The sequence below is a fragment of the Lytechinus pictus genome, chromosome 17 (assembly GCF_037042905.1).
Source record: "Lytechinus pictus isolate F3 Inbred chromosome 17, Lp3.0, whole genome shotgun sequence".
NCBI lineage: Eukaryota > Metazoa > Echinodermata > Echinoidea > Temnopleuroida > Toxopneustidae > Lytechinus > Lytechinus pictus.
In genome coordinates, this window is record NC_087261.1 from 18,417,334 (window position 1) to 18,442,089 (window position 24,756).

Sequence of the window (24,756 nt, forward strand, 5' to 3'; positions counted from 1 at the left end):
TATATGCATTTAGATTTCAATTTCTTTAGTCACAATGTGAACGAAACCATCCCGAATGTTATATTAACATCTGAGTGTCTCGATTGTTATGTACAAGGGTGTGTACGGTGTATTACGCGCACGAGAAAGTGTAAAGGCTATAGGGGTAAAGGTGAAAATTAGAATGCGTGAGCTTACGCGCATCAGCAATAGGGTGTAGGTGTGAGTGTTTGTGTGTTGTTTGGGCTGGGTATACGTGTGAGTAATATGGTTTTGCGTGTGTTTGTGGCTGTGGGTGTTATGTGTGCTGATGTGTCGTTGCGTTTGTAGGTGTGTGCTAGTGGGCAAAACACCGTCAGAGTACTTACTCTGGATAGACAAAGTTTGGAAGCTTTGAATCGGTTTTATCGCACGAAACTTGTGGCTTACTTGGCATGGTCAAATATTTCAATTATGTTCTAAAGGTGTTACACGGAAACCTAAAGTTCTATCCGGGATTTGTTTCAGCGTGGCCTACGGAAGGAAACCCGTTGATAGCTACCGTAATACCCACTGTTATTGTATTGCTCATCTTCATCACCATACCTACAATTATTCTAGCCTGTTGGTATAGGAAGAAACGGCTTGAAGTGAAACGTGCCAAGGAAGAAGTAGCCATGGTTCGAATGAACATCCTGAAAAGAGTTCGCGAAGGTATTTAGGGCGTTTTTACTTTCAGTCAATATGTTGCATTTTCCCGTTTGACTAGTCCACGGAGGGAACAATGTATTGCATATGAATTTAAAACAAAAATAAGTACCTGATGCATGGGATGTAAGAAAAATAGGGGAGGTAAATTCATTTTATTCTGATATTCATTGATATACATTATTATCTCTCTTGAAGTATTTCGATCCATCAAGTTTATATAATACTTTACTTTTTGACCAATATAAAATTTATTTAGAACAACAATTCGAATGGAATACGCTTATTTCATTTATAGAATAGGGCGTGTCTTACAGTTCAAATTGACAGCAATATAATGAGACTCGCTTGAAATATATGTTCACCTTCGATCGACTAATTCCTTTGTCTTATGATCAGTCTCTAGTACAAGTTTAGATATGACGGATGCTGATAACAGAGTTCAGTCTCAAGGAGTTCGTTTTGTGGGGAATGTCCAGTATGTGACACTGATGATGTTTGCCGGGCTAGGTGTTCACCCAGAAACATCAGATCCAGAGGTATCAATCTATTATTTTCTTTAAATTCTTATCTCTCTTTTTTGTTTTGTTTGTTTAAAGGGATTCAAAGTAATAGTACAACAATAATAATATCATTAATAATAATAAAAATAATAATAACAATTATAAATCAAACAATTCATCCAATATAATACAGTGTAAACCGTATTGCCCATTCATCGAATACAAGTACATGATCTTGCGGCATACTCCATAGCAAAAAAATATAATTTATGTGAAATATGTTTATTCAAATATGAAATCACCGATGTAGGTCTCATTGCCAATGATAGGATTGTAATAGCTTCAGTGATCTGGATATCCAAATGCTCCTGACTTTAACTCATTATTATTCACTCATTCTTCCTCCAATCATTGGTCTAGTTTTTAAAACATTTTTTTCTTTCTTTCGTATGAAACCAACTGGTTTAAAATCCCTTTGAATCCTACAAAAATTGATATATTCAATATGCTCACTTTATGTTCCCAGTACATGGAAGACTTTATGGAGCATTCAGTTATCGTACTCTACCGAATGCTAAAAAAGAAGGAGAAAATGATAGAGTTCGTCAGGCAATTGGAAACGAAGAAAACGGGACAAGGTCGAGAAAGGTACGACGGAGTTTTTTTTTTTCTGAAAGTACGTTATGAAAATTAATAACCATAAATAATGAATTGACAGCAGTATGATGTCCCGTTGAATTAAGAAGTTGTTTATCATGTTTATGTTTTTCAGTAATTTGTTATGAAAAAATAAGAAGAAAAAAAGAAGAGAAAACAAAAGCAACTCGGTAGTCAGACCCCATTCGTGAACTCCGTGATTATAACGTTTACTTTTAAATTAATAATAATAGTAATAATGTAGGTCTATAGCGCATTTCAGACCTGCAGGACTTTACATAAATAATATCATACAATATAAGACATTGCTTAAAATTACACTTAAACTGAACGTCAACATTAATCAAATACATATGGCACAAGTATAAGGAATTATCTAATTGAATGCTTCATTGAAGAGAAATGTTTTAAGTTGGGATTTGAAAAGTCCGAGATTATTTTGTGATCGGAGATTACTGGGTAGGGAATTCCAAAGGGCGCTATAGGAGAAAGACCTTTCACCTTGCGTCTTATTTCTTAGTCTAGGTACTTGAAGGAGCTGTAGGGTGGATGATCTTAGTGTCCTTGAGGGCGTGTATGGAGAAATGAGTTCAGAGATATTTCGAGGCAAGACCGTGGACAGCATTAAATGTTATTACAAGGACTTTGAAGCGAATTCGTGATTTAATGGGTAGCCAGTGAAGTTCTTTGAGTATTGGTATGATGTGGTTGTGTTTTTTTGATCTGGTGACACGTCTTGCGGTTGAATATTGAATTCTTTGGAGCTTTGCTATATCTTTGTCCGGGATTCTAGACAAGAGACTTTCACGGTTATCGAGAAGGGAAGACACGAAGGCATGAATGAGGGTCTCAGTCACATTCTTACTAAGGTATGACCGAATAATTCCAATACGTCTCAGAGCAACTGAGACCTTGCGACAAAACCATGTTGACGTGTTGGCGCATGTTTATATTCTTGTAAAAAATGACACTAGATCACATACTGAAGGTAATGGCAGAACCTGGCCATTGACATCAAAGTCAGAGCCTCCTGAACTCGTCTGAAAGAAGATGAGACATAAAGCACCTCCATTTGGTGTCATTAAGTTTCAGATGATTGCTTACCATCCAGTTCCGTACTTCCTGGAGGCAGATTCCAAGACTCCCTATACAACATTCTCCCTTCCTGAAGACTTTAAGGAGAGGCTAAGCCTTGTGTAGAGAAAGCAAGTGCTCGAATAATGTCCTGAACTGGCGTAGTTTAGCAAATAAAGAGAATCGGACCGATTACTGATCCTTGAGGCACGCCCCAGTCACCCCAGTTCTATACTTTAGTCTAGAAACCAGAATGTCTCGGATAATTATTAAGGAAAGCATGCATGTTCTGTTTTCCGGAGTGTGCGTTTGTGGTGCTGCATGACAACCCCCCCCCCCCCAAAAAAAAAAAAAAAAAAAAAAAAAAATGAAATGAAATGAATAAATGAATAAATAAGTTTAAAAAAAAAAAAAAAAAAAAAAAAAAATCAGAAGAAATAAAATAAAAAAGACGTTTTTCTGTCACTACCTACACTGTAGTTTCCGGATGTGCAAATTTTTACTTGTATGAAAGATTATTTTAAAAAACTCAATAAAAAGTACTGCATGCTCAAGAAATGTTCACCATTAATCGGGTACAATGCGCAACAATTACTAACATTAAGACCTACGTTTTTTTTTTACTTTCTTTTTGTAGGGAATTAATTGCATCCCTGTTAGCAATCACGTTCGTCAGTGAATGGAATTCAATTGTCTTTACAGAGTAAGTTCATTTTTTCTCACATTTCTTTACATTTAAGCATGTACTATATAATTTTCTTCCGTGGTTGCACTGTTACAGACTACAGTGCCACAACATATTTTTCCCTCGTTCTATATCCCATGGTCATTTGAATCATCCTAGTTATAGATAAAGGAACAATTAGTGTTGTCAAAGTTTTACATAAATTTCGACTCGGGCTATGTACACTATTTAACAAGATGTGTCCCTCGTTAGATAAGTGGTGAGACAAATATTAAACAAAAATACCACATAAAATTTAAATGTTACGGAAATACCAGAAAAAAAAATTAAGCAAGCTGCATTTGAAAAACGCCCCTAAAAGGTCATTTTGTAAAGAATTACAGAGTTATATAAAGTGTATTCTAAATCGAAAGTAATTAACAAATCAAAATAATTCATATACGTTTATAACCATTCCGTTGTGTCCACATCTATGTACAGTCATTGATGAAGATCTGTAATCTCCAGAAACAAAAGGAAACTGACAAACCAAATTCAGCAATACAACCAAAATTTCAAATATTCTTGTGCAGCACATTTTAAAGAAAAGGAAATCTATAAAAATGGCACGCTTGCGTCGAAGAAGAAAACTGGAAGAATATGATCAATGAAATTTTGAGAAAAGTTGGACGAACAATAAGAAAGCTGAAAGTATTTGACTGTCCACTGCGAAGAAAATTTGATATGACCCCCAAATATTGTACAACACCCCTTTTTTCCTACCCATTCGACACTGAAATCCAACAAAACATCTCTTTTGAGGTCTCATAGGACAAATATCTTATCTATGATATAATCATGACAATATTTGAAAACCTGTATTATATGTGCTGATATTGAAAGAGCACCTGACATTGCGATGGACTAGATGAACGAGAAAAAATAAGTTAAATACATACAGTACTGGGGAAGTTGTACAGATGTGACAACACACAGCTTGGTTGCATTGCCAGTGTGATGATCTAGAAGCGCGATAGCTCAGTCGGTAGAGCGGGGGATTCGTATTCCGGTGACCCGGGTTCGATTCCCACTTGGTGCGCAAGTGCCCTTTGGTAAGGCATTAATCCTCATTACCAGGTCCTTCGGAGAGGACCTTAAGCCGTCGGTCATCTGGTTGTTTGCTTACAAGCATTCATGCTTTCTTAGCAATCAGGTAGAAAATCCCCACCAATCACCAATCTAGAAGCGTGGGCTAGGGCTCTTGGCATAATTAACTTAATGTCTATTGATTCTTATCTTCATGTTTCATTTATCCCCTTTATTCAATTTTCAGAGTGATGACCGCTCTTGTTGAAGATGAAATCATGGGGGCATCTGAATCCAGAAGGCCTCTGGACAAACTATTCACAAAGTAATAAATCAATCCTTGGGTTGGGTTGGGGTTATCATTGTCATGCATGAACGTAATGTACAGTGATTATTAATTTACGTTTAGAGAAAACAATAAATCGAACGTCATTATGTCAGAATCATAAAGTCTTATATTAAGCTTTAGGAAGAGACGTCAACTTCGGATACTAAACCAATTCCATTAGTAAAGTCTAGCATATCGTTGTTATGCAATTATCTTGGACATACATCTAAACTCTGCATCATTACGATTGTATATCCTCTCATTTAAGAACTGAATCGGTCACCGAGAAACTGATCAGCAATTGGTTTTCAATCTGCATGTTCGAGTACCTAAAGGTGAGGCCTGTTATTCCCAACTCAAAAAGAAAAAAAATATATATAAAGGTATATACCCAACTTCTTCAGTATCAAATTGTAGTATTAACTTTCAGTTTAACTGAAAATCATAGTTAATGGAGAAAACCAGATTTTTGTAGTTACCAATTTAGCATACAACTTGTATATGCTCCTGCACCCAAAATGCACTAGTTTTAGTATTAAATGATCATGGATTAGATTTTTTTTTCCATTTAGGTAAACATGCTCTACGTACATAGGTCACTTTCGAAATTTGATCGTGGTATATTGAATGTAGCATTGCGTAATGTTTGGGTTTTTTTTTTTTCCTTTAAGAGAACTTAAAACCAAAAATACCTATGAAAAATATGTGTCATGGCTATAAAATAGAATTAATCAATAGCGTAGAACGTAATTAGAAGGTAGTGTATATTGTACACCATTACATTTTTAATGTTGAACTCACTCGCGCACAGTTCTTTCTATTTACTTTCTCGTTTCATGTACTGCTTCAGGTATATGGACTCTATTCATTATTCATGCTGTACCAAGCAATAAAGACCCAAGCTGAGAAAGGTCCTATAGATGCTGTGACAGGGGTTGCGTACTACACGCTGGAGGCTGATAAACTCATAGATGAAGAGATCGACTTTCATTCTCTTGTACGTTCACGGAAATTATGATACTTGAGATTATACTGGTAGCAAAATTCCCGATAGAACAAAAACAATTTTAGTCATATAATATACTTCGGACCGTATTTGTATATCATGAGGGGTGTCCTTTTATACTATGGACTTTTTTTAAATGGAGGTCCTCGTCTGAAAAAAAAAAAAATCTTTGATCTCATTGTAGGTTTAAAAAGTCTCTACGTACATGTAATTAACAATAAAAGCATAAACTCTATGAGCGAACAGTCATATCGTATGTGTTTTTTGGGGTGTGTTTCTTTCTAGAAAGTCAACAAGAGAAGTACTTTACTGATACCTCAGGTTATACATTTGCAATGAAAATACAGAACTCTAAAAACATATCTTATACTTTCGTTTACATTGCTATTGATGTAGAACATCGATGTTGTTGATGAAGACGGCCATACCTATGTTCGAGTAAACGTTTTGAATGTTGATACCGTGAAGCAAGCCAAACAGAAGATCCTAGATTGCCTTTGGATGAAGGGTTTCTGCCTGCTACCGAGGGATGTTGATGCAGTTGACCTTGGTGAGAATAATAATAATACAGGGCAATCAGAATAGGTGTTGAATTTAAGCTGACATAAATTATTTAAAGACGTCTTCTGATACTAACGTAAATTCTGACGCTTATGTAAATTATTTCATGATGCCGAAAATGAATATGTATGTACCATTTACAGAAGAGAAGAAAACCCACAATGGTAAAGCACGATAGCTTGAAAGATCAACAAAGTATGTGGTGGAGCCTAGCGTTAGAAGACTGAATTGATCAATTCGGAAAAAAGGCGCAATAAACGGACTACCAGAACAAAGGACAGGCGTAGATTAAGCAATAGAGTACCAAGGTGCGACGTCAGTTGCCATGGTGTCATGACAGGCTGGTTCTAAACAGAGTCGCAGCTGACGATCGTCTGTACATGACTTTGGCTCGTCTGAAAAAAAAAATGCTAGTAGTGATTAAATTCCTATAGCAGCCATTTTCTCTTATGGGAAACACACGCTTTCAATCGGCGGGTTCATATGTTTAGACCCAGGCCGCCATGACACCATGGTAACTGACGTCATCGCTTCGGTACTCTATTCTGTGTTTAATGAGGAAGGTGTTGATTCTCATGACACAAATTTCGTGGTACCTGTAGGGCCGTAATATTAATCAAATTAACTTGAATAGGGATGTTAGGCATTTCGTGTAGGCGTTCTGACTGCCAGTATTTAAATGAAACAGCAGTATAATAAATTCAACTGAAATGCCCGATACACAACAACATGGATCATCATTCTGCCGATAAGATCAATACTTCACGTTTCATATTTAGTTATCCAAAGTGAATTTTCGCTCGTATACATTTTTTTAAAGTTTGGATCGAATCTCCTGAAAGCTATACTTTGCTTCAGGATGTTGACGACATGTCTGAGACACAGAGCAAGGTCATGTTCAATACAATGAAGAGCTACGGGGTTCGTAATGGTTTCTTCTACCTTATTTTGCGATAACTATTATAAATCCGGATGTTTTATTTACTCACATCATAAGAAAGATGCTCACTCATTTAAGCAATTACAAACCTGTAATCATTGTAAGACGGCAGTAAAGTAAGTATGGAGTAAGAATGAGTAAGTAAACTTCAATAATGAGGCATTCTGACGGAATAATTGGATTATCCATATCTACCGACGCACGGGTGTTAAAATCACCCACACACAAAAGCGTTCTGTACATGTAAATATATTGACATGGTGCATGGTTGTCAATTTGAAATGATTTACTTGAGTTTGATAAGGATCCGCTAATTAATTTCCAAAGCAAATAGGGGCAACAGTTTGTTGATTTGTTTTTGAAGCCAGATCTCCTCACGACGTGTACTCGTTTGCCAACATGTACCATTTTGTTAATCCTAAAGTTACTGGTCTTGTTTTTTTTTTTACTTTACCCATTACTGTTTTTTGCTGTATCCCTGCAATATAACTTTAGCGTTCCGAGGAAGATGCGTAATATTGCTTTCAGTTTGTATGCATTGGATTGATATCTTTAGGGAGTACCGATCTACTGAGAGAGAGAGAGGTTGAATATTGGTACATCGATTTTCAACTGTATTTCATTTATTAGATTAGGAACGGATCTCGTGTTGCACTGGTAGGTAAGAACCAGCTACCGAAAGCACCTGTCAATGGCTACCAAGCTCTTGATGTCAAAGAATTATCTTCGAACACATGTAAGTAAATACATCTGAATATTTTAAAATGTACCCATCATGACTTGTGCTAAAAAAAAGGAAATGCCTTCCTTAATCACCTGTGAATCTTCCCAGAGTGAAAAAAACAGACCTTTAAATTTCTAGTCTCGAATGATTTCCATATCAATATATAGAGAAAATCGTCAAACGTGACATATTACAGCACTCATTGTCGGTAAATGATGAACTCGGTATGAATACTCTCAAGTACAGAGAATTCGACTTTTTTTAGCCTTGGCTTGTATGTTATCGTCATCTGTTGAAAAAAACCTTTGAATTCATATAAATTTTAATAAATGTTTCCTTCCCCTCCCTCAGATGAATCCTTGATACCTGTATCAGATGAGACGAATCTTACATCAGGACCATCTCAACTGACTTTGAATGCTGTCCATTTAAAGGTTTTTAGCTAGAATTGTGACATTTGTATGGTTTTGCGTTGTTTTATCGTGTAGTTGAGAAAATTCGTCTTTTTTTTAATAATAATATTCCGCATTTATATAGCGCTTAACACATCGGAACGACGTCTCTAAGCGCTTTACATATATATTATAACCCCGGTCATCGGATCCTTGCATGCCCGCATACAATGTATGTACCTTCTCCACTCCCTGGGGAGCATTCCAACAAGAGTTCCAAGACTCAATTGCTAGACATACTACATAGGCTTTCGCATTATACCGGGTACCCATTTAACACCTGGGTGGAGAGTGGAAAATTGTGGATTGACCCCTTGCCAAAGGACGCTAGGCCATGGTGGGATTCGAACACGCGACCCTCTGATTACAAGGCGAGAGTCAGAACCGCTACACCACAGCGCTTCCACACCTCGTACTTATATCAAGAATTATACCATGTTTAATCGCTGGAGCCAAATCCACGTTTGGCATGGGAGGGTGGGCAAAAGTAAATCAGAAATGTCAAAAATTACAACATTTTACGGATGAAGCTTGCCACAAACATGAAAAGTTTGATAGAAGGAATAGTTTTTTCCAAGTTTAGTTGCCTTATCATGCTTTCCAATAATTTCAAGGCTATAATGTATTATGCATTGCTTATTATGATTTTCAAGTTGTAAAAAATATTGGGGAAGGGCAAATCGACATTCCCCGCCCCGGCACAGGATCAACTCTGCTTTACTCTTTCTTGACCATATGTATAATTATGAAAATGTAGGCTGTGGTCAATTGAATGCGTAAAGTATGTTTTCGATTAACTGTTTAAATCGCCCAGATTGATGCTGAATGGCCAACAAGGAAAGCAGTCAACCTGCCTGATAACATCAAAAGAAAGAGAGCAGAGCTTGATCGGAATCTTGCTATCCCACACATGCTTAAAATGAAAGTAAGTTATTGTATCTCCGATGTAATGGTAGTGGAGTCAGCATCGCTTGCTGGAAAGAACACGGTTTATGCCAGAGTGTATTCACAGTGTGGAACACAATGTGAAATCACCTTCACACTGCTAAACTTGAATACTGCAACAGCGGGAATCACATACGCACATATAGTCGACCAAGTGAACACGCTACACTGTAAAAACTGTGGTATTAAAAATGACACCAATTGGTGTTAATAGAGGAACACACACTGAGGTGTTAAAATTACACCCTAGAGATTAAACATAACACCAAAGAGTGTAAATGTATCAACAAAATGTGTTGTAATAACACCTATAGGTGTAAAACGAACACCACCAATTTAACACCGGTGTAAAATAACTGGTGTGGTCCTCTATGTACACCGGTTGACACCACAGTTTTTGCTATGTATGAACAGTCATACTGTCAAAGTGTTCACAGTTTGAAAATACATGTATATTCACACTGTTGAATCTGGGTGTTTTAAACAGTGGGAATAATAATTCACATCGTCCACTTTGTGACCTTACTGTGATATGCACGACACTGTGTTCTTTCCAGCATGACTGTGAGGACACGCAGGGGGATAATCATGATAATGATATGATTGACCGTTGCAATTATATACTTAATTTTTCAATTTTCCATTTCGAAGAAGCGACTGTTCAGTATGTCGAGATTATGTGTGATAATTACATTTTTTTTTTATACTAGTATTCCCACAGTCTTTGGTGACATTAACTTTTGACGTGAGTACCGATCCAAAGAAGCCGTTATGACTCGGACCTAATTATTACCATCATTTATCATCAATATATTTATGACCATAAGGCCCTACTATGGTTGTATTTGTTAGCGTCGGAGCATTACTCGCATAATCATGATCATCACAATCGCTACCACCACCAACACCTTCATCATTATCACTATAACTATGATAGTTACTCTCTTATCATCATAAAATCGCATCATTAAATTTGGATGTTGTAATGTCTGTTCAATATCGTTGATTTGTAGGCATCAATAGGTCCATACGTAGATGGAGTCTTTGAGGTTATGTTCAAGAAACCATCCCGGATCCCTTTACCTGTAAAGCATCTCTTTGACACGTTTGATGACCTTGCCGTCAAATACACCGATGGGAAATCGTCCAAGGAATGCGCGCAAAATTGGAAGATGAATTGGTGAGCCAAGTTCGATATAGTATTATTATTTTTGTATTACGTTAGATATAATTTTGAAATAAAGCACAACATCAAAATGCATCAGTATCAGGGATTTCAGACACACTTATCACACCACCCTATGCTTGAAGTTAAGTGTTTTAAATCTAACCACGAAATTGTGGTTTAAACGCACTTGTAATGCAGGCCCATCCGTAATTAAAATGACTCATTGTGCACTAGAGTTGGACTTGATGAGGTTAAATGGCATTTGTTTTGTCTTGTTTGGTCCATCAAGTCCAAGTCTTTTGTTGGTTGTCCATCCAGGATTTGCGTCATTAACAATTATTTGTATTCATTTACATCCTTTACATCAGATTTTTAAGAGTTTTTTTTTCTCCTCCTGATCGTTTTTCCATCGTTGGAGCAAAATATAAAAGTAAACCTCAACGCGAAAACTCTGTCAAAAGATAACATAATGTACCTTTTGTTATACGGAGGTAGCTCTTTCCTGGAAGTGCCAGAATATAATATGTTTTGTTTTATATCTTGTCGTTTGCCCTAATTCACTCTCTTACGTAGCTTGTCTCGCTTCTGGTGTCAAATACTTACCAACCTACCATCTTTGTTTGACATGCCAAGATCAGAAACGGCTGATCGATGTGTCATCGCTGTTGCTGAAGCCATTACAGATGCAGCTAGAACCACCACGCTGTCACAGGTAAATATACCCATCACACTATTAATCTTCCAGAAAGTATGTTTGATACCAAGTTGTCTATTCGTTTCGTTTTCTCCTTTATTCAATCGATCTACAGAAAAAAAAATCAATATCTTCACCCTCAGTTAATTCCCAGTGTTCTGCATAATTGTCATGTAAAAATAAGCAAATCTTTATGTTGTTTCATCTATTTTTACTCGCCACCCGCTTTTGACGAAACGTTCAGCGTTGTACTTGTGTTACCTCTGTGTACTATCAAAATTCAACTTGCTCTTGCGTTGGGATTTCTCCTTGATGAATATTCAGGTGGGGCTATCAAAGATGTGATCACTGGAACGATCGAATAAACACCTCAAATGTGAGCAAAGGGGACCTCATGGATAAACAGTGGTATTGTATTAATACCGCTGAAATGGGCCACCCTCCATATGATATGTACGTTATGTCAAATTGAGCATGTATATATTTTATTTTTTATATGGAAATAAATACAAACAAACAAATACAAACAATTGGAAAATGTCTGCACTCAAACCAATTTATTATACGTTCATTATTTTTTTATGTATGGTCGGCTATTATCATTAGAGTGAATCATACCATCTACCCTACTACAAAGAACATCCACTACAGCGACAGATGATGTCTGACTACTGCTCCCTGATATCAAGCCAAGCAAAGGTCAAGTCAAGACTCAAGTTAACAAGAGCCTGTTCCTCAATCACAAAGGTAAGTTAATTAAAGAATACTTCCCTTTTTATTATTTGTTCTCCGATTGTTTTAACATGCCAGCCAGAAGGGGAGGAGGTGTGGGTGGGGTCTCAGCAAAAAAATTTCACACAGTCACGTGCTAGTCAGGTTTTTAGACAACTGTTCAAAATTACAGTCTAGATTCAAATAATTTTGTCCGTTCCTCCATCCGTCCTTTTTATATGACCTCTTTATTGACAACACAGTGCATCTCAGGTAAAACATTTCTATACATTGGGCCCTTATCTCAGAGCAATTGCTTGGTCAGCCCTTGCTTATACCGCACATGCATGAGTGACATTTCCAACCTTATTTATTATAAATGAATAATTCAACATAAGGTAAACATTGTTCAGGTAAAAGTTGTTAAGGTTGCCGAAAATGGTAAGAGAATTCAACAATTTCAATGGATCATTCGGTACATTACCCTTTTGATAAAGTTTATCCAAAAAAAACCGATCGATTTATTCCTAGTTCTTTAAGAAGGATGAATATTGAAGAAGTAGGATTGAATGAATCGTTACTGGCATTACATGTGTGGATTAAGATTCCTGTCGTGTCTGGAGTTAGCCCTTGATTTAACACAATGTTCCTATTTCATTTTTTTCTTTCATTTAATCATGTTCCCTTTAGGAGTTCAAAGGTCATTTTAGTCACCTTTCGAATTTGCTGCACCTTTACAACCTAACCAAGGATGACGTAGAGGGCCTCTTGAAATAAAGTGCGTGGAAAAATCTTAATGCCACGCTTGAAGTAATATCATTTCATAAAAGGCGCCAATTAAAGTTAACATCCGTGATCGGCGCCAGAATGTGGATGTTGGTAATGGGAGGATCTTAATAATGTCTCCGTTGCGAAATAGGTGTATTATAACTAGGACGACCCAATCATACCTTTTATATTTTCCATGTTCAAGCTTTCCGTGGTCTTAGTTACCAAAATTTTAATTCACTACTTGACAAATGAAATAACCCTAATAGACTAAACGCTTTAGACCAATACATACCGTAGCAACAAGTGTGTATATCTCCAGTGTTTGCCTCGGCATTAATATTATAAATTCATTTTTACTTTCTACTAATATCATCAAACATCTTAGTATTGGGAAATTTTCAATGGCATGACATTAGTTGGGAATAGGGGGTAGCTTAAAGGATTACAAGAAAATAGATTCGCTTGTTGAATTATTGTTAAATAACTAGTACCAATCAAGACATTTCAAATATATATTCATGCCATTTGTTGTTTGACCAGTGTAAAATGTGATTGTAGATTCTCATAAAATCTGCAAAATGTCCACCTGCACAAACAGTTACTTAGTCAAGAGTATAGTAAATACGATATATCAGTTTCCATACCAATGGAAATGAAGGAAGTGTGCTATGACATCGTGATCTTGCACAATACATATATGCAAAACGGATATTCCATCACTCATGTATCTAACATCCGATTTTTTTATATGTATTTTTTTAGAATCTGTATATGGTTTCGTTTATGTAACTTGATTCTGTCGATTAATCAAACTTGATCCCAAGATCGATAACACCTTAAGTAGAGTGCATTTATACTTTACTTACGATTCGTAAATCTTATTAGGAATAAATTCCTCAAATTAGGTTTTTCGTACCAATTAACATTATAATCGATTGTATCATTAACTATATATTTTACGGTGAAAAACTTGATGCATGTTATTTTATTAATATGATATTTGTAGTATATATTGGTTTAACTGATCATGTAGCGTTCTCTCTTTCTTACATATAAAAATATGAAGATAAGTAGTAATATAAGTTTGTTTATGCTTTTGTTTGTAGTATATAAACGCAGAATAACTACATGGTAAGTATAAGTTTATACTATAATAATCCAGATTTTAAGATTTGTATATTTATATTATAAATATCCTTAATGATGTATGTTCGATTCAATGAGTCATATTATGCAGGTCTTGGAATAAATGTTTCTTAAGGGAACGTATTCATGTTTGCTGAGTTTTTTACCCCATATTGGGCAAAAATGCACGTTTTAAGGGTAAATTTCAACGTAGCATTGCGTAAAATTTACAAGATATTTGGTATCTTTTTACCCAACCAACATGCATGTTCCCATTTTACCCAATATAGGGTAAACCATTTTTAGAGTGTTAGATTATCTTAAACACATTAACAAAAAAGTAGATGTTATAAACAGATAAGAGTGTACTATGGCCAATGAAACAGGCTTTTTATGACTTCATAATTAGTATATGTATATATTGTACGGGAACTTACCTAACCATGGCAGATAAAGAAAAAACAGTTTCCCAGAAACAATCATTTTTGTCTCACCTGCATAGCAGAGTGAGACTATAGGCGCCGCTTTTCCGACGGCGGCGGCGACGGCGGCGGCGGCGTCAACACCAAATCTTAACCTGAGGTTAAGTTTTTGAAATGACAGCATAACTTAGAAAGTATATGGACCTAGTTGATGAAACTTGGCCATAAGGTTAATCAAGTATTACTAAATATCCTGCCTGAGTTTCATGTCACATGACCAAGGTCAAAGGTCATTTAGGGTCAATGAACTTAGACCATGTTGGGGGAATCAACATCAAAATCTTAACCTAAGGTTAAGTTTTTGAAATGTCACCATAAATTAGAAAATATATGGACCTAGTTCATGAAACTTATACATAAGGTTAATCAAGTATCACTGAACATCCTGCATGAGTTTCACGACACATGACCAAGGTCAAAGGTCATTTAGGGTCAATGAACTTTGGCCGAATTGGGGGTATCTGTTGAATTACCATCATAACTTTGAAAGTTTATGGATCTGATTCATGAAACTTGGACATAATAGTAATCAAGTATTACTGAACATCCTGTGCAAGTTTCAGGTCACATGATCAAGGTCAAAGGTCATTTAGGGTCAATGAACTTTGGCCAAATTGGGGTATTTGTTAAATTACAGCCATAAATTTGAAAGTGTGTTGGTCTAGTTCATAAAACTTGGACATAAGAGTAATCAAGTATCACTGAACATCCTGTGCGAGTTTCAGGTCACATGATCAAGGTCAAGGTCATGTAAGGTCAAAGAACTTTGGCCACGTTGGGGGTATTTGTTGAATTGCCATCATATCTCTATAAGTGTATTGGTCTAATTCATAAAACGTGGAAATACGAGTAACCAAGTATCACTGAACATCTTGTGCGAGTTATAGTAGTTTTCAAAATCAGCACTGCTGCTATATTGAATCGCGTGATGCAGGTGAGACGGCCAGAGGCATTCCACTTGTTTATCTTAAGAGACATACTTTTACCATTTTAATTTTGTGGACAATTATTTTGAGTACCCTCGTTCTCGACGTGGTGATCATTAAAAAGGCAATGATTTGAATATGATTTTTTTATGGTAATGATGCTGATTTATCAATTTGTATTTTTATCATTAATAAAACATAAACAAAGAGATAGCTTGAATTATGTGTGAATATTTAATTGAAAAAATTAATCAAAAAGGGTATAACACGTGTATTGGAGGGTGTGTGAGGCTGCGGGTAAATGTGTGTGGTGATGGGTGTGTGAGTACGTAGAAAACAAGAACACTCTTGTGAATTCCACAATTGAAACGAGGACGCACAGAGCATCGAGGATCGTACATGTACGTCCCCTGCACGCGATTCCATTTGTAGAATAGCAGAGTTGCTTCTTTTTTTCCATTAATGCATTGATCTTTTCAGAAATTTCGCCCTTTTATTTTTTCCCTCTCAATCTAAAGCTCTCATAAAACATATCTATGACTGGTTCCAATTTAATTATATGCATATTTTGTTGATGTGAATAGTATTACCCCGTTTCTCATAAAAATTTGGTCAATTATTAGTCTGGAAAAATAACTCCGAAATACCTTTGCTAAAAAGATTACAATTAAATAGGTATATTGCCCCGGGGTAGGTGATGTGAGGGTAAGCCAACCGTTCAGGTAGAATATGATTAATCCTTTTACTACTGGAAACCAGTGGACTAAGTGCAAAACAAATACATCTCTATTTAATTAAGTAGTCAACAAGTTAAATGTTTGTTTAATCTAAAACTGATTCACTCTCATATCTCGCTGTCGTTACCCCGTACCCTCTCTACAACGGCATTTTCTCAAGGATTTCCCCATTCGTGCTTTTACTACTTGATGGCTCTCTGCTTTCTCTGTCTGTACACACTAAGATATAAGAGTTAAAATTTGAACCAGAGAGGTTTTCTACCAGCAAACAAAGGGGTGCTAATGACTGCAATTAAGGTCAATTGTTCATATTTAAGGGTGGGGTTAGTATCTATATTAAGCACCCTATGATGCAGAGTTAAATTTTGTAATAAGTGTGCAAGTTTGAACCTTTTTTCACGTCAAGTATTATTCACCTAAATGTGAAAAAAATTGACCTTTAAAGGGTTGCATACGAGCATTTATTGGTTCAAATAAAAACAAGAAGCTTAATTTTCACCCATTTTCATTTAAGGTGCAAGGTCATACCCCAGAAAGGTTGGTAAATGTGTAAATTGTCATTAAAATTCTTTTCTAAAAGTGTGTATCGCTTTCTCCCCCATTTCCTTTATCTCCCCCTGATTTGTTTCTCTTTCTGAACGGTTGGCTTACCCTCACATCACCTACCCCGGGGCAATATACCTATTTAATTGTAATCTTTTTAGCAAAGGTATTTCGGAGTTATTTTTCCAGACTAATAATTGACCAAATTTTTATGAGAAACGGGGTAATACTATTCCCATCAACAAAATATGCATATAATTAAATTGGAACCAGTCATAGATATGTTTTATGAGAGCTTTAGATTGAGAGGGAAAAAATAAAAGGGCGAAATTTCTGAAAAAATCAATGCATTAATGGAAAAAAAGAAGCAACCTCAATGATATAACGGAAATTTCTAATTTTTGATTTGGTGAGGAATACCTCGATATGTACATTAAAAAACAAAACAAAAAAGAATAATATATGCACAAACGCACACGTGCCGAAACCCACCCACCGCACAAATACACATGTCCAGGTTGGGCAACTATGACATAACTCGTAATTTAAGAGATAAGAAAACACGAGCTATAGCTTTAGTCAAACTATCAAGGATTTTTGTTTACAGTACACTTTAAACCGATAGTTCCCAGTACCATCACCGTCATATTACCAGGTAAGCTTCCTACACCTTTAGTTTTCAAGCTGAATGAAAGGTATGTCACGATATTTATATTTCCCTACTGCGATAAAAATTAACATAACATTTGATTAACTTAACTGTGGCAAGGCATTTGTATGCCTTTGTTCATCTTTTCGTTTGATTTACTGAACTGAAACCTCTGTAATATTTGGATAACAATGGAGTGATCTGACGTATAGCCTATCATTCAGCGAAGGCCATTATTAAACAAAATTCTTATAGGCGTCAATACAGTCATTTTAATGGCGTAATATATGCTGTGCAACATTATCTGTGAAATATCATGTGATGAAATCTCAGTACGAACAACTCGTAATATAGTCCAGGAAAAATAAGGTTTGACCGCAAACAAATTGCAATATAATTTTTTTCAACGCAATGCATTTCCATGAAGTTCCCAAAATGACATACTAAAAGTCCAGAAAAATGAATTTTGTGGAAAGATGTCTAATTTGCATAAATCCAAAATGGCGGCTACCGTAAGAATTTTTGATGATTATTGATAATAATTCAAACATTGTTCTGATCATAGCACTTTCAAAAATTATGATTAAAGCATGAAACTTTCACCAGTGTTATATCTTACCTTAGGCTTCATTCTAAAATCAAGATGCATGTCAAATTTGACCCCCGCTGACCTCTAGAGGTCACTGAACTTAAGGTAAATGACCTCTAAATATCAGAAAATTGATGTTTTGCATCATTAGTACATAAAAAAATATGGTTATAATGAAAACAAAATGATTAAATATTGACTTTCAAGGTATCTTGATATCTTAGAAAGAATTTGGTGGGTTATAAAGTCTTGACCTTTGACCCTGGAGAGCTGGAAAAGGTCAATGACCTTAACATTTTAAAATGTTGACACATAGCATCTCTGATTTATGAACAGGCTTCTAGTGTAAAAATTGCAATACAATTAATTTGAGCACGATGCATTTCCATGAAGTCACCAAAATGACATACTAAAAGTCCAGAAAAAACCATTTTGTGGAAAGATGTCTAATTTGCATAAATCCAAAATGGCGGCTACCGTAAGAATTTTTGAAGATTTTTGATAGTAATACAAACATTGTTCTGATCATAGCACTTTCAAAAATTATGATAAAAGCATGAAACTTTCACCAGTATTATATCTTACCATAGGCTTCATTTTGAAATCAGAATGCAAGTCAAATTTGATTTCCGCTGACCTCTACAGGTCAATGACCTTATGGTCAATGACCTCTAAATATCAGAAAATTGATGTTTTGCATCATTAGTACATAAAAAATATGGTTACAATGAAAACAAAATGATTAAATATTGACTTTCAAGGTATCTTGATATTTTAGAAATTTGGTGGGTTATAAGTCTTGACCTTTGACCCTGGAGAGCTGGAAAAGGTCAATGACCTTAATATTTATATTATTGACACGTAGCATCTCTAATTTATGAAAAGTAGTCTAGTGTAAATATTGCAATACAATTAATTTGATCACGATGCATTTCCATGAACACTGATGAAGTCACCAAAATGACATACTAAAAGCCCCAAAAAATCCATATAGTGGAAAGACGTCTAATTTGCATAAATCCAAAATGGCGACCATCATGAAAACTTTTCATGATTATTAGTACAATCACTGGTCTGATCAAAGCACTTTTAAAAATATTATTGAAGCATTGAACTTTCATCATTGTTATATCTTTCCATAATATTATGCTTCATTTCAAAATTAGGATGCAAGTCCGATTAGATCTGTAGAGGTCAAATACATTAAGGTCAATGACCTCAAAATATAAAAAAAAGTGATGTTTTGCATCATTAGCTGATGATAAAAATAGTAATAATGAAGACAAAATTATTTGATATTGACTTCCGAAGTGTCCTGATATTATAAAAAGAATTTGGTGGGTTATAAACTTTCGGACTTTTGAACACTGGAGAGCTAAAAAGTGTCAATGACCTTAACATTTTGGAATATTGACGCTAAGCATCACTGTTTTATGATAGACAGGCCTTAAGGTGTAAAAATTGTAATACTATTCATTTCAACACAGGGCATCTCCATGAAGTCTCCAAAATGACATACCAAAAGTCCAGAAAAATCCAAGTGGTGGAAAAGCGTCTAATTTGCATAAAGAATTATCCAAAATGATTAATCGTAGTAGTAAAAACACTGGTCTCAGTGATCATAACACTAAGAATGTGATTAAAGCATTAAACTTTCATCACTGTCATGACTGTTATATTCTATCATAAAAAATTATGTTTTGCATTATGATAAATCGTTTTACACATTGTTAGATTGTGAGAATAGTTACTAGTAATTTTAACTTGTAAGGTCCCTTGATACATGAGAAAATTGGCGAGTATTAAAAGTTGTGACCTTTAACCCTAAAACTTTCAAACGTCATTGTACTTAGAATATTAAACATAACTAGTTTACTATCCAGCGTCTGCTGAATAGAACAACCCAGTACAAGCTACACCAAAGTAGATATCTTCCAAGTGACCAGTCCAATGGAGATTTCACCTGGATATTGAAATTGAAGGAACAAAGAAGGAAAAGACAGCACGCATCGGTGACACCCCTCTGAGTAAATGAAACATTTTGATCTGCCGCCAGATGTTCATTTCATCAGCTCGTCATGTCTACATCTCTTATGGAAAAGGATAAGATGACAATATCTTAGATCTCGTCATGTCTACATCCTGTGTGAGAGATGATCAGATGGCAAGACATTGGATCTTGCCATTTTTTACATTGTGTGGGAGAGATGATCAGATCTTAGAAATTGTCATCTTATCCTTTTCCCTCAGATGATCATCTCTCTTACAGGATGCAGAAATGACGCGATCTGAGATTTTGCCATCTGATAATCTCTTCTAAAAGATGTACACATGACGAGATCACAATATTTTTAAGTCATTGCCCTGAAGGTCATTGTCCTCAAGAGGTCAGGAGAGGTCAAATCTAAATTGCATTGGAATTTTTAAATGAAGCCTACGGTAAGATATAACACTTGTGAAAGTAAAATGCTGTTATCTTAATTTTTTTTAAGTGCTATGATCAGACCAGTGTTTTTACTATTATTTGTAAAAATGAAAAATTCTCACGATGGCCTCCATTTTTTATTTATGCAAACTTGATATCTTTTCACTACATGGATTTTTCTGGACTTTTAGTATGTCATTTTGGAGACTTCATGGAAATGCATTGTGCTGAAATAAATTGTATTGCATTTTTTCACGAGAGGCCTGTTTATAAGTATCATTATTGTGATATGTTAAGTTTACTGACCTTTGCCAGTGCTCCAGGGTCAAAGGTCAACATTTATGATACACAAATTCTTTCTAGAATATCAGGTTACCTTGAAAGTCAATATTTGATAATAATTTTGTTTGCATTATTACTATATTTATCATGAGCTAATGATGCAAAACATCAATTTTCTGATATTTGAGGTCGTAGACCTTTAATAAGGTCATTGACCTCTAGAGGTCAGCAGAGGTCAAATCTGACTTGCATCCTTAATTCTGATACGAAGCCTATGGTAAGATATAACACTGGTGAAAGGTAAATGCTTTAATCATATTTGTTAAGTGCGATGATCAGACAAGTGTTTGTACTATTATAAGTAATCATTACTGAAAATTCTTATGATGGCCGCCATTTTGGATTTATGCAAATAGGACGTCTTTCCACTACATGGATTTTAGTAACACTTTTAGTATGATATTTTGGGGACTTCAAGGAAATGCATTGTGGTAAAAAAATGTTTAATTTGTTTGTGGTTGACCCCCTAAATCAGTAATTTTTCCTGGACTTTAAAGCCAACAAATTTTTCACAAATTGGAAATGAAATGTGGTTGCGTTAATTTTGATACACACTGTACAACATGATATAGCCAGAGGGCGTGACTTTGACAGCCCCCTGAGAGGGGTAGGCGTCAATGTGCCAGCCCTTTTTATGGATAATGTTATGGATAATATTGTTGGTTTGGATAATAGGTATTACACCCCAAACGATTTTTCGAACTTAATGAATAATTACAATACTAAAGATACTTTAACAATGCTTCATTTTAACTGTCGAAGCTTGAGACGTAATTTTAGCAGGTTCTCAGAATGTATTAATTGCTTTAAGAATTATATTACAGTATTTGGTATATCTGAAACATGGCTTAGAGATAATGAAGAACAATATTATAATATACCAGACTTTTCTTTTATTACTAGTAACCGTGATAACAAGCGTGGAGGTGAAGTTGGAATGTATGTAAATAAAAATCTTAAATTTAAAAAGAAACCGGATTTAGACATTTTCCAAAATTGTATAGAGAGTTTATTTATTGAAATCCACATAAGATCAATATGTTTCATAGTTTCAGTCATCTATAGACCGCCTAGCCAATCATTAAAAGATTTTTTAGAAACAGTTCAAATACCTTTAAGCAAAATCTCAAGTGAGAAAAAACAATGTATTATCATGGGGGATTTTAATGTTAATTTGATGGACCTAGATTTAATGTCATGTAATCATGATTTTGTTAATATTTTTTCTACCTTTTCATATTTTCCATTAATTAATAAACCCACAAGGATAACAAGTAATTTGGCAACAATATCAGATAATGTATTTTATAACCAACCTGAAAGTGTCGTAGAAGCTGGTATCATTACAACATATGTCAGTGATCACCTAACCCCTTTCGTCATAATTGAAGGTCCTTTAATCTCTAATAATTCAAAGACCCATTACCCTATAAGAGACTTCTGTGAAAAAAATATGATTACATTTTGTAGAAAATTACAGTGTGTTGATTGGACATGTTTAAACAATACATAAAACGTTGATGAAGTTTATGATATATTTTTAGACATTTACAAAAAACTATATAATGAAAGTTTTCCAATAACAAATGTTAAAATAAAAAAGACATCTACAGAAATGTCATGGTTTAATACGGATATCAAGAAAATGTGCAAACGAAAATACTTTTTATATAAGAAATTTTTAAAGAACCCAACTTCCCATAGAGAGAATGTATATAAAAGTTACAGAAACATGGTCCATAGCTTCATTCGTAAAAAGAAGCGTGAATTCTATCATCATAAATTTGAAAATGTAAAACACAATTCTAGAGCGACATGGAAAATAATAAATAACATTTTAACAAAAAATAAGAATAGAGATGTTGATTACAGTATTGAAAATAATGGAGAAGTGACCGATAATCAGCAAGAAATTGTAAGTGTATTTAATGATTTTTTTTTTTGGAGTATTGGTTCTAAAATACATGAGAGTACTAGAAATCTATCTCAAGAAAATAACTTTAAAAGGTTTATGAAACACAGTATTTGTCATTCTACAGTGCCGGCCGCAGGAAACGTCACGCCCGAGCACGCAAACACCCTAGGGGGCTTTTGCGTCTAACCGAGGGTATTCAAGGGGAGCCCCCTAGGGTGTTTAGCCGCGCCCGCAGTTTCCTGCGTGCTATATAATATTGTCTAAGAAAGCTTAAACAACAAGATAGAGTGTGACAAAGTATTAAACGCTTTTGATCAATCCATCGAAATAAGAATTGCATGTTTATTTTCATTAATATAATTTAAGATTAAACCAATTAGTTCAATTAATGCAAACTAATTAAAACAGTCTTTCATAAAACCATATTAATATATACAGGCATAATATTTGCTAACTTCATTTTATCAAGAAAATAAATAAATTACATATGCAAGTCAGTGGTTGAGTAATGCAATACACAGCAGGTTGAATCATATACATTGACAAAGTATCATATCCAGGGCTCTTTCCATGATATTCTTCATGATATTAGCAACTTCATGTTCAGTAACGGGTTTAAAAAAGAAAGATTTGTTAAAATATGTTAGGCATGAAATCAGAGAATATTGAATTAGAATTCGGTGAAGACCGAGTAAGGTTTCCCCCCTATGGTAAGACAAAAGTCATTTCACGAATACATTCGCCACATCAAACGGATTTTCTATCTTAGCTTACATGATGGTGTATAATTCCATTGATTGTATACGGTTTGTTTCTACCTAAAATTTCATTTAAGAACGTCCTTGTTTTCTTCAGATTACCTTTCTTTCTTCAAAATTTGTTATAAAAATATGTTATTTTTGCAGAACGTATAAGTGTGTTTAATTCATTACGATATTTCTTATATTCTTATCATTCACATGTGTTGGCTTTGAATGAAATCGTTTATAAAGAATATGTTTTTCTCCTGATGGAATTAAAAAGAGCTCGTGTGATCCAGAGTTGACTAACATTTGCTCCCCTAAAACACGTAAATGCCTACACTAAATGGACTGATGACTGAGAAAAAATGGCGACTGTCGTCTAATTTACAAACTAGTAGGCCTTTTAATTTGTGAATTACTACATGTATGAGTAATGCAATGACCAGGAGTGTACATAAAAAGCTTCCAAAGCACTTTCTTTGCCAGTGTAAATAATCTTTTCTCCGAAAGTCTAAACCCAATTTTAGTTCATACATTTTAGCTATATATTTCTTTATCTCCATTGTTTGTAGCGATGTGTACGAAAAGTTGGCATACGTATAATGTTGTAAAGTGTGACTTTTCAATTCTGACCAGAAAGGAAACCTGCACCCAATCAATTTTAAAATAAATAGGCATTTATGAAGTGGAAATCTCCTGCGGGATCTAGCTCCCGACGGGATCAAATTCATCACCTGAAACAATATGATATATTTTATTCTTCCACCTGTGGGCTAAGGACGTTTAGTAGTTGCCCTTCCTATGATCAGTGTTAGATGGCTAATCATAATCCTACAATTTTCTCAATCAGCTTTATCAATTTAAACCTAAAAAATTGGGAATGGGTTGGATGGAATAAATACCGTTTGCCTTCATATTGCACTAAGCCTCGTGACACCTTTGAGCGCCCTCAGTGAGGACAAGAAATATCATATTTAGATACCATATGCATGTCGATAAAAGCGTTGCACTTTATTGTTCAAATTGTTTATTTTGTGTTGCTTGAACAATGGTTCACTCCATTATTCTGGGGGATATTTTAGTACATTTACCCGAAATGTAGGTAATTCATATACCAAGAGTGCACCCATGGGGGTCTTTTATGTGTACTACTTAAAAGCAAATCAAAGATTTTGATAAAGATAGCTCATAGTTCGCTAAAGGTACTTTTAGAAAGCTTCAAATTACCATTTTAATATTTGAAATTATCCTTTTTAAAAATATGGTACATTCTAAAAGCGGAAGAAGTGTAAAAATCAATCGAAGTTCCAATTCTCACCAGACATTTTAT

The 24,756-nt window shown here is 35.0% G+C and overlaps 1 protein-coding gene across 1 annotated transcript in view; it reads left to right on the plus strand.

Moving 5' to 3' along the window:
- LOC129280172 (plexin-A1-like) overlaps positions 1 to 15,673 on the plus strand; it is a 30,682-nt gene extending 15,009 nt beyond the window's left edge. Inside the window, exons 12-27 of the mRNA XM_064112460.1 lie at positions 444 to 672; positions 1,066 to 1,205; positions 1,696 to 1,817; positions 3,538 to 3,603; positions 4,898 to 4,975; positions 5,247 to 5,313; positions 5,829 to 5,975; positions 6,381 to 6,534; positions 7,366 to 7,466; positions 8,116 to 8,221; positions 8,561 to 8,643; positions 9,476 to 9,586; positions 10,620 to 10,786; positions 11,348 to 11,486; positions 12,075 to 12,215; positions 12,870 to 15,673. Coding sequence (XP_063968530.1) covers positions 444 to 672; positions 1,066 to 1,205; positions 1,696 to 1,817; positions 3,538 to 3,603; positions 4,898 to 4,975; positions 5,247 to 5,313; positions 5,829 to 5,975; positions 6,381 to 6,534; positions 7,366 to 7,466; positions 8,116 to 8,221; positions 8,561 to 8,643; positions 9,476 to 9,586; positions 10,620 to 10,786; positions 11,348 to 11,486; positions 12,075 to 12,215; positions 12,870 to 12,956 — 1,938 coding nt within the window. The 3' untranslated portion in view covers positions 12,957 to 15,673. The remainder of the gene's footprint in view (positions 1 to 443; positions 673 to 1,065; positions 1,206 to 1,695; positions 1,818 to 3,537; positions 3,604 to 4,897; positions 4,976 to 5,246; positions 5,314 to 5,828; positions 5,976 to 6,380; positions 6,535 to 7,365; positions 7,467 to 8,115; positions 8,222 to 8,560; positions 8,644 to 9,475; positions 9,587 to 10,619; positions 10,787 to 11,347; positions 11,487 to 12,074; positions 12,216 to 12,869) is intronic.
- Positions 15,674 to 24,756: the final 9,083 nt, after the last annotated feature.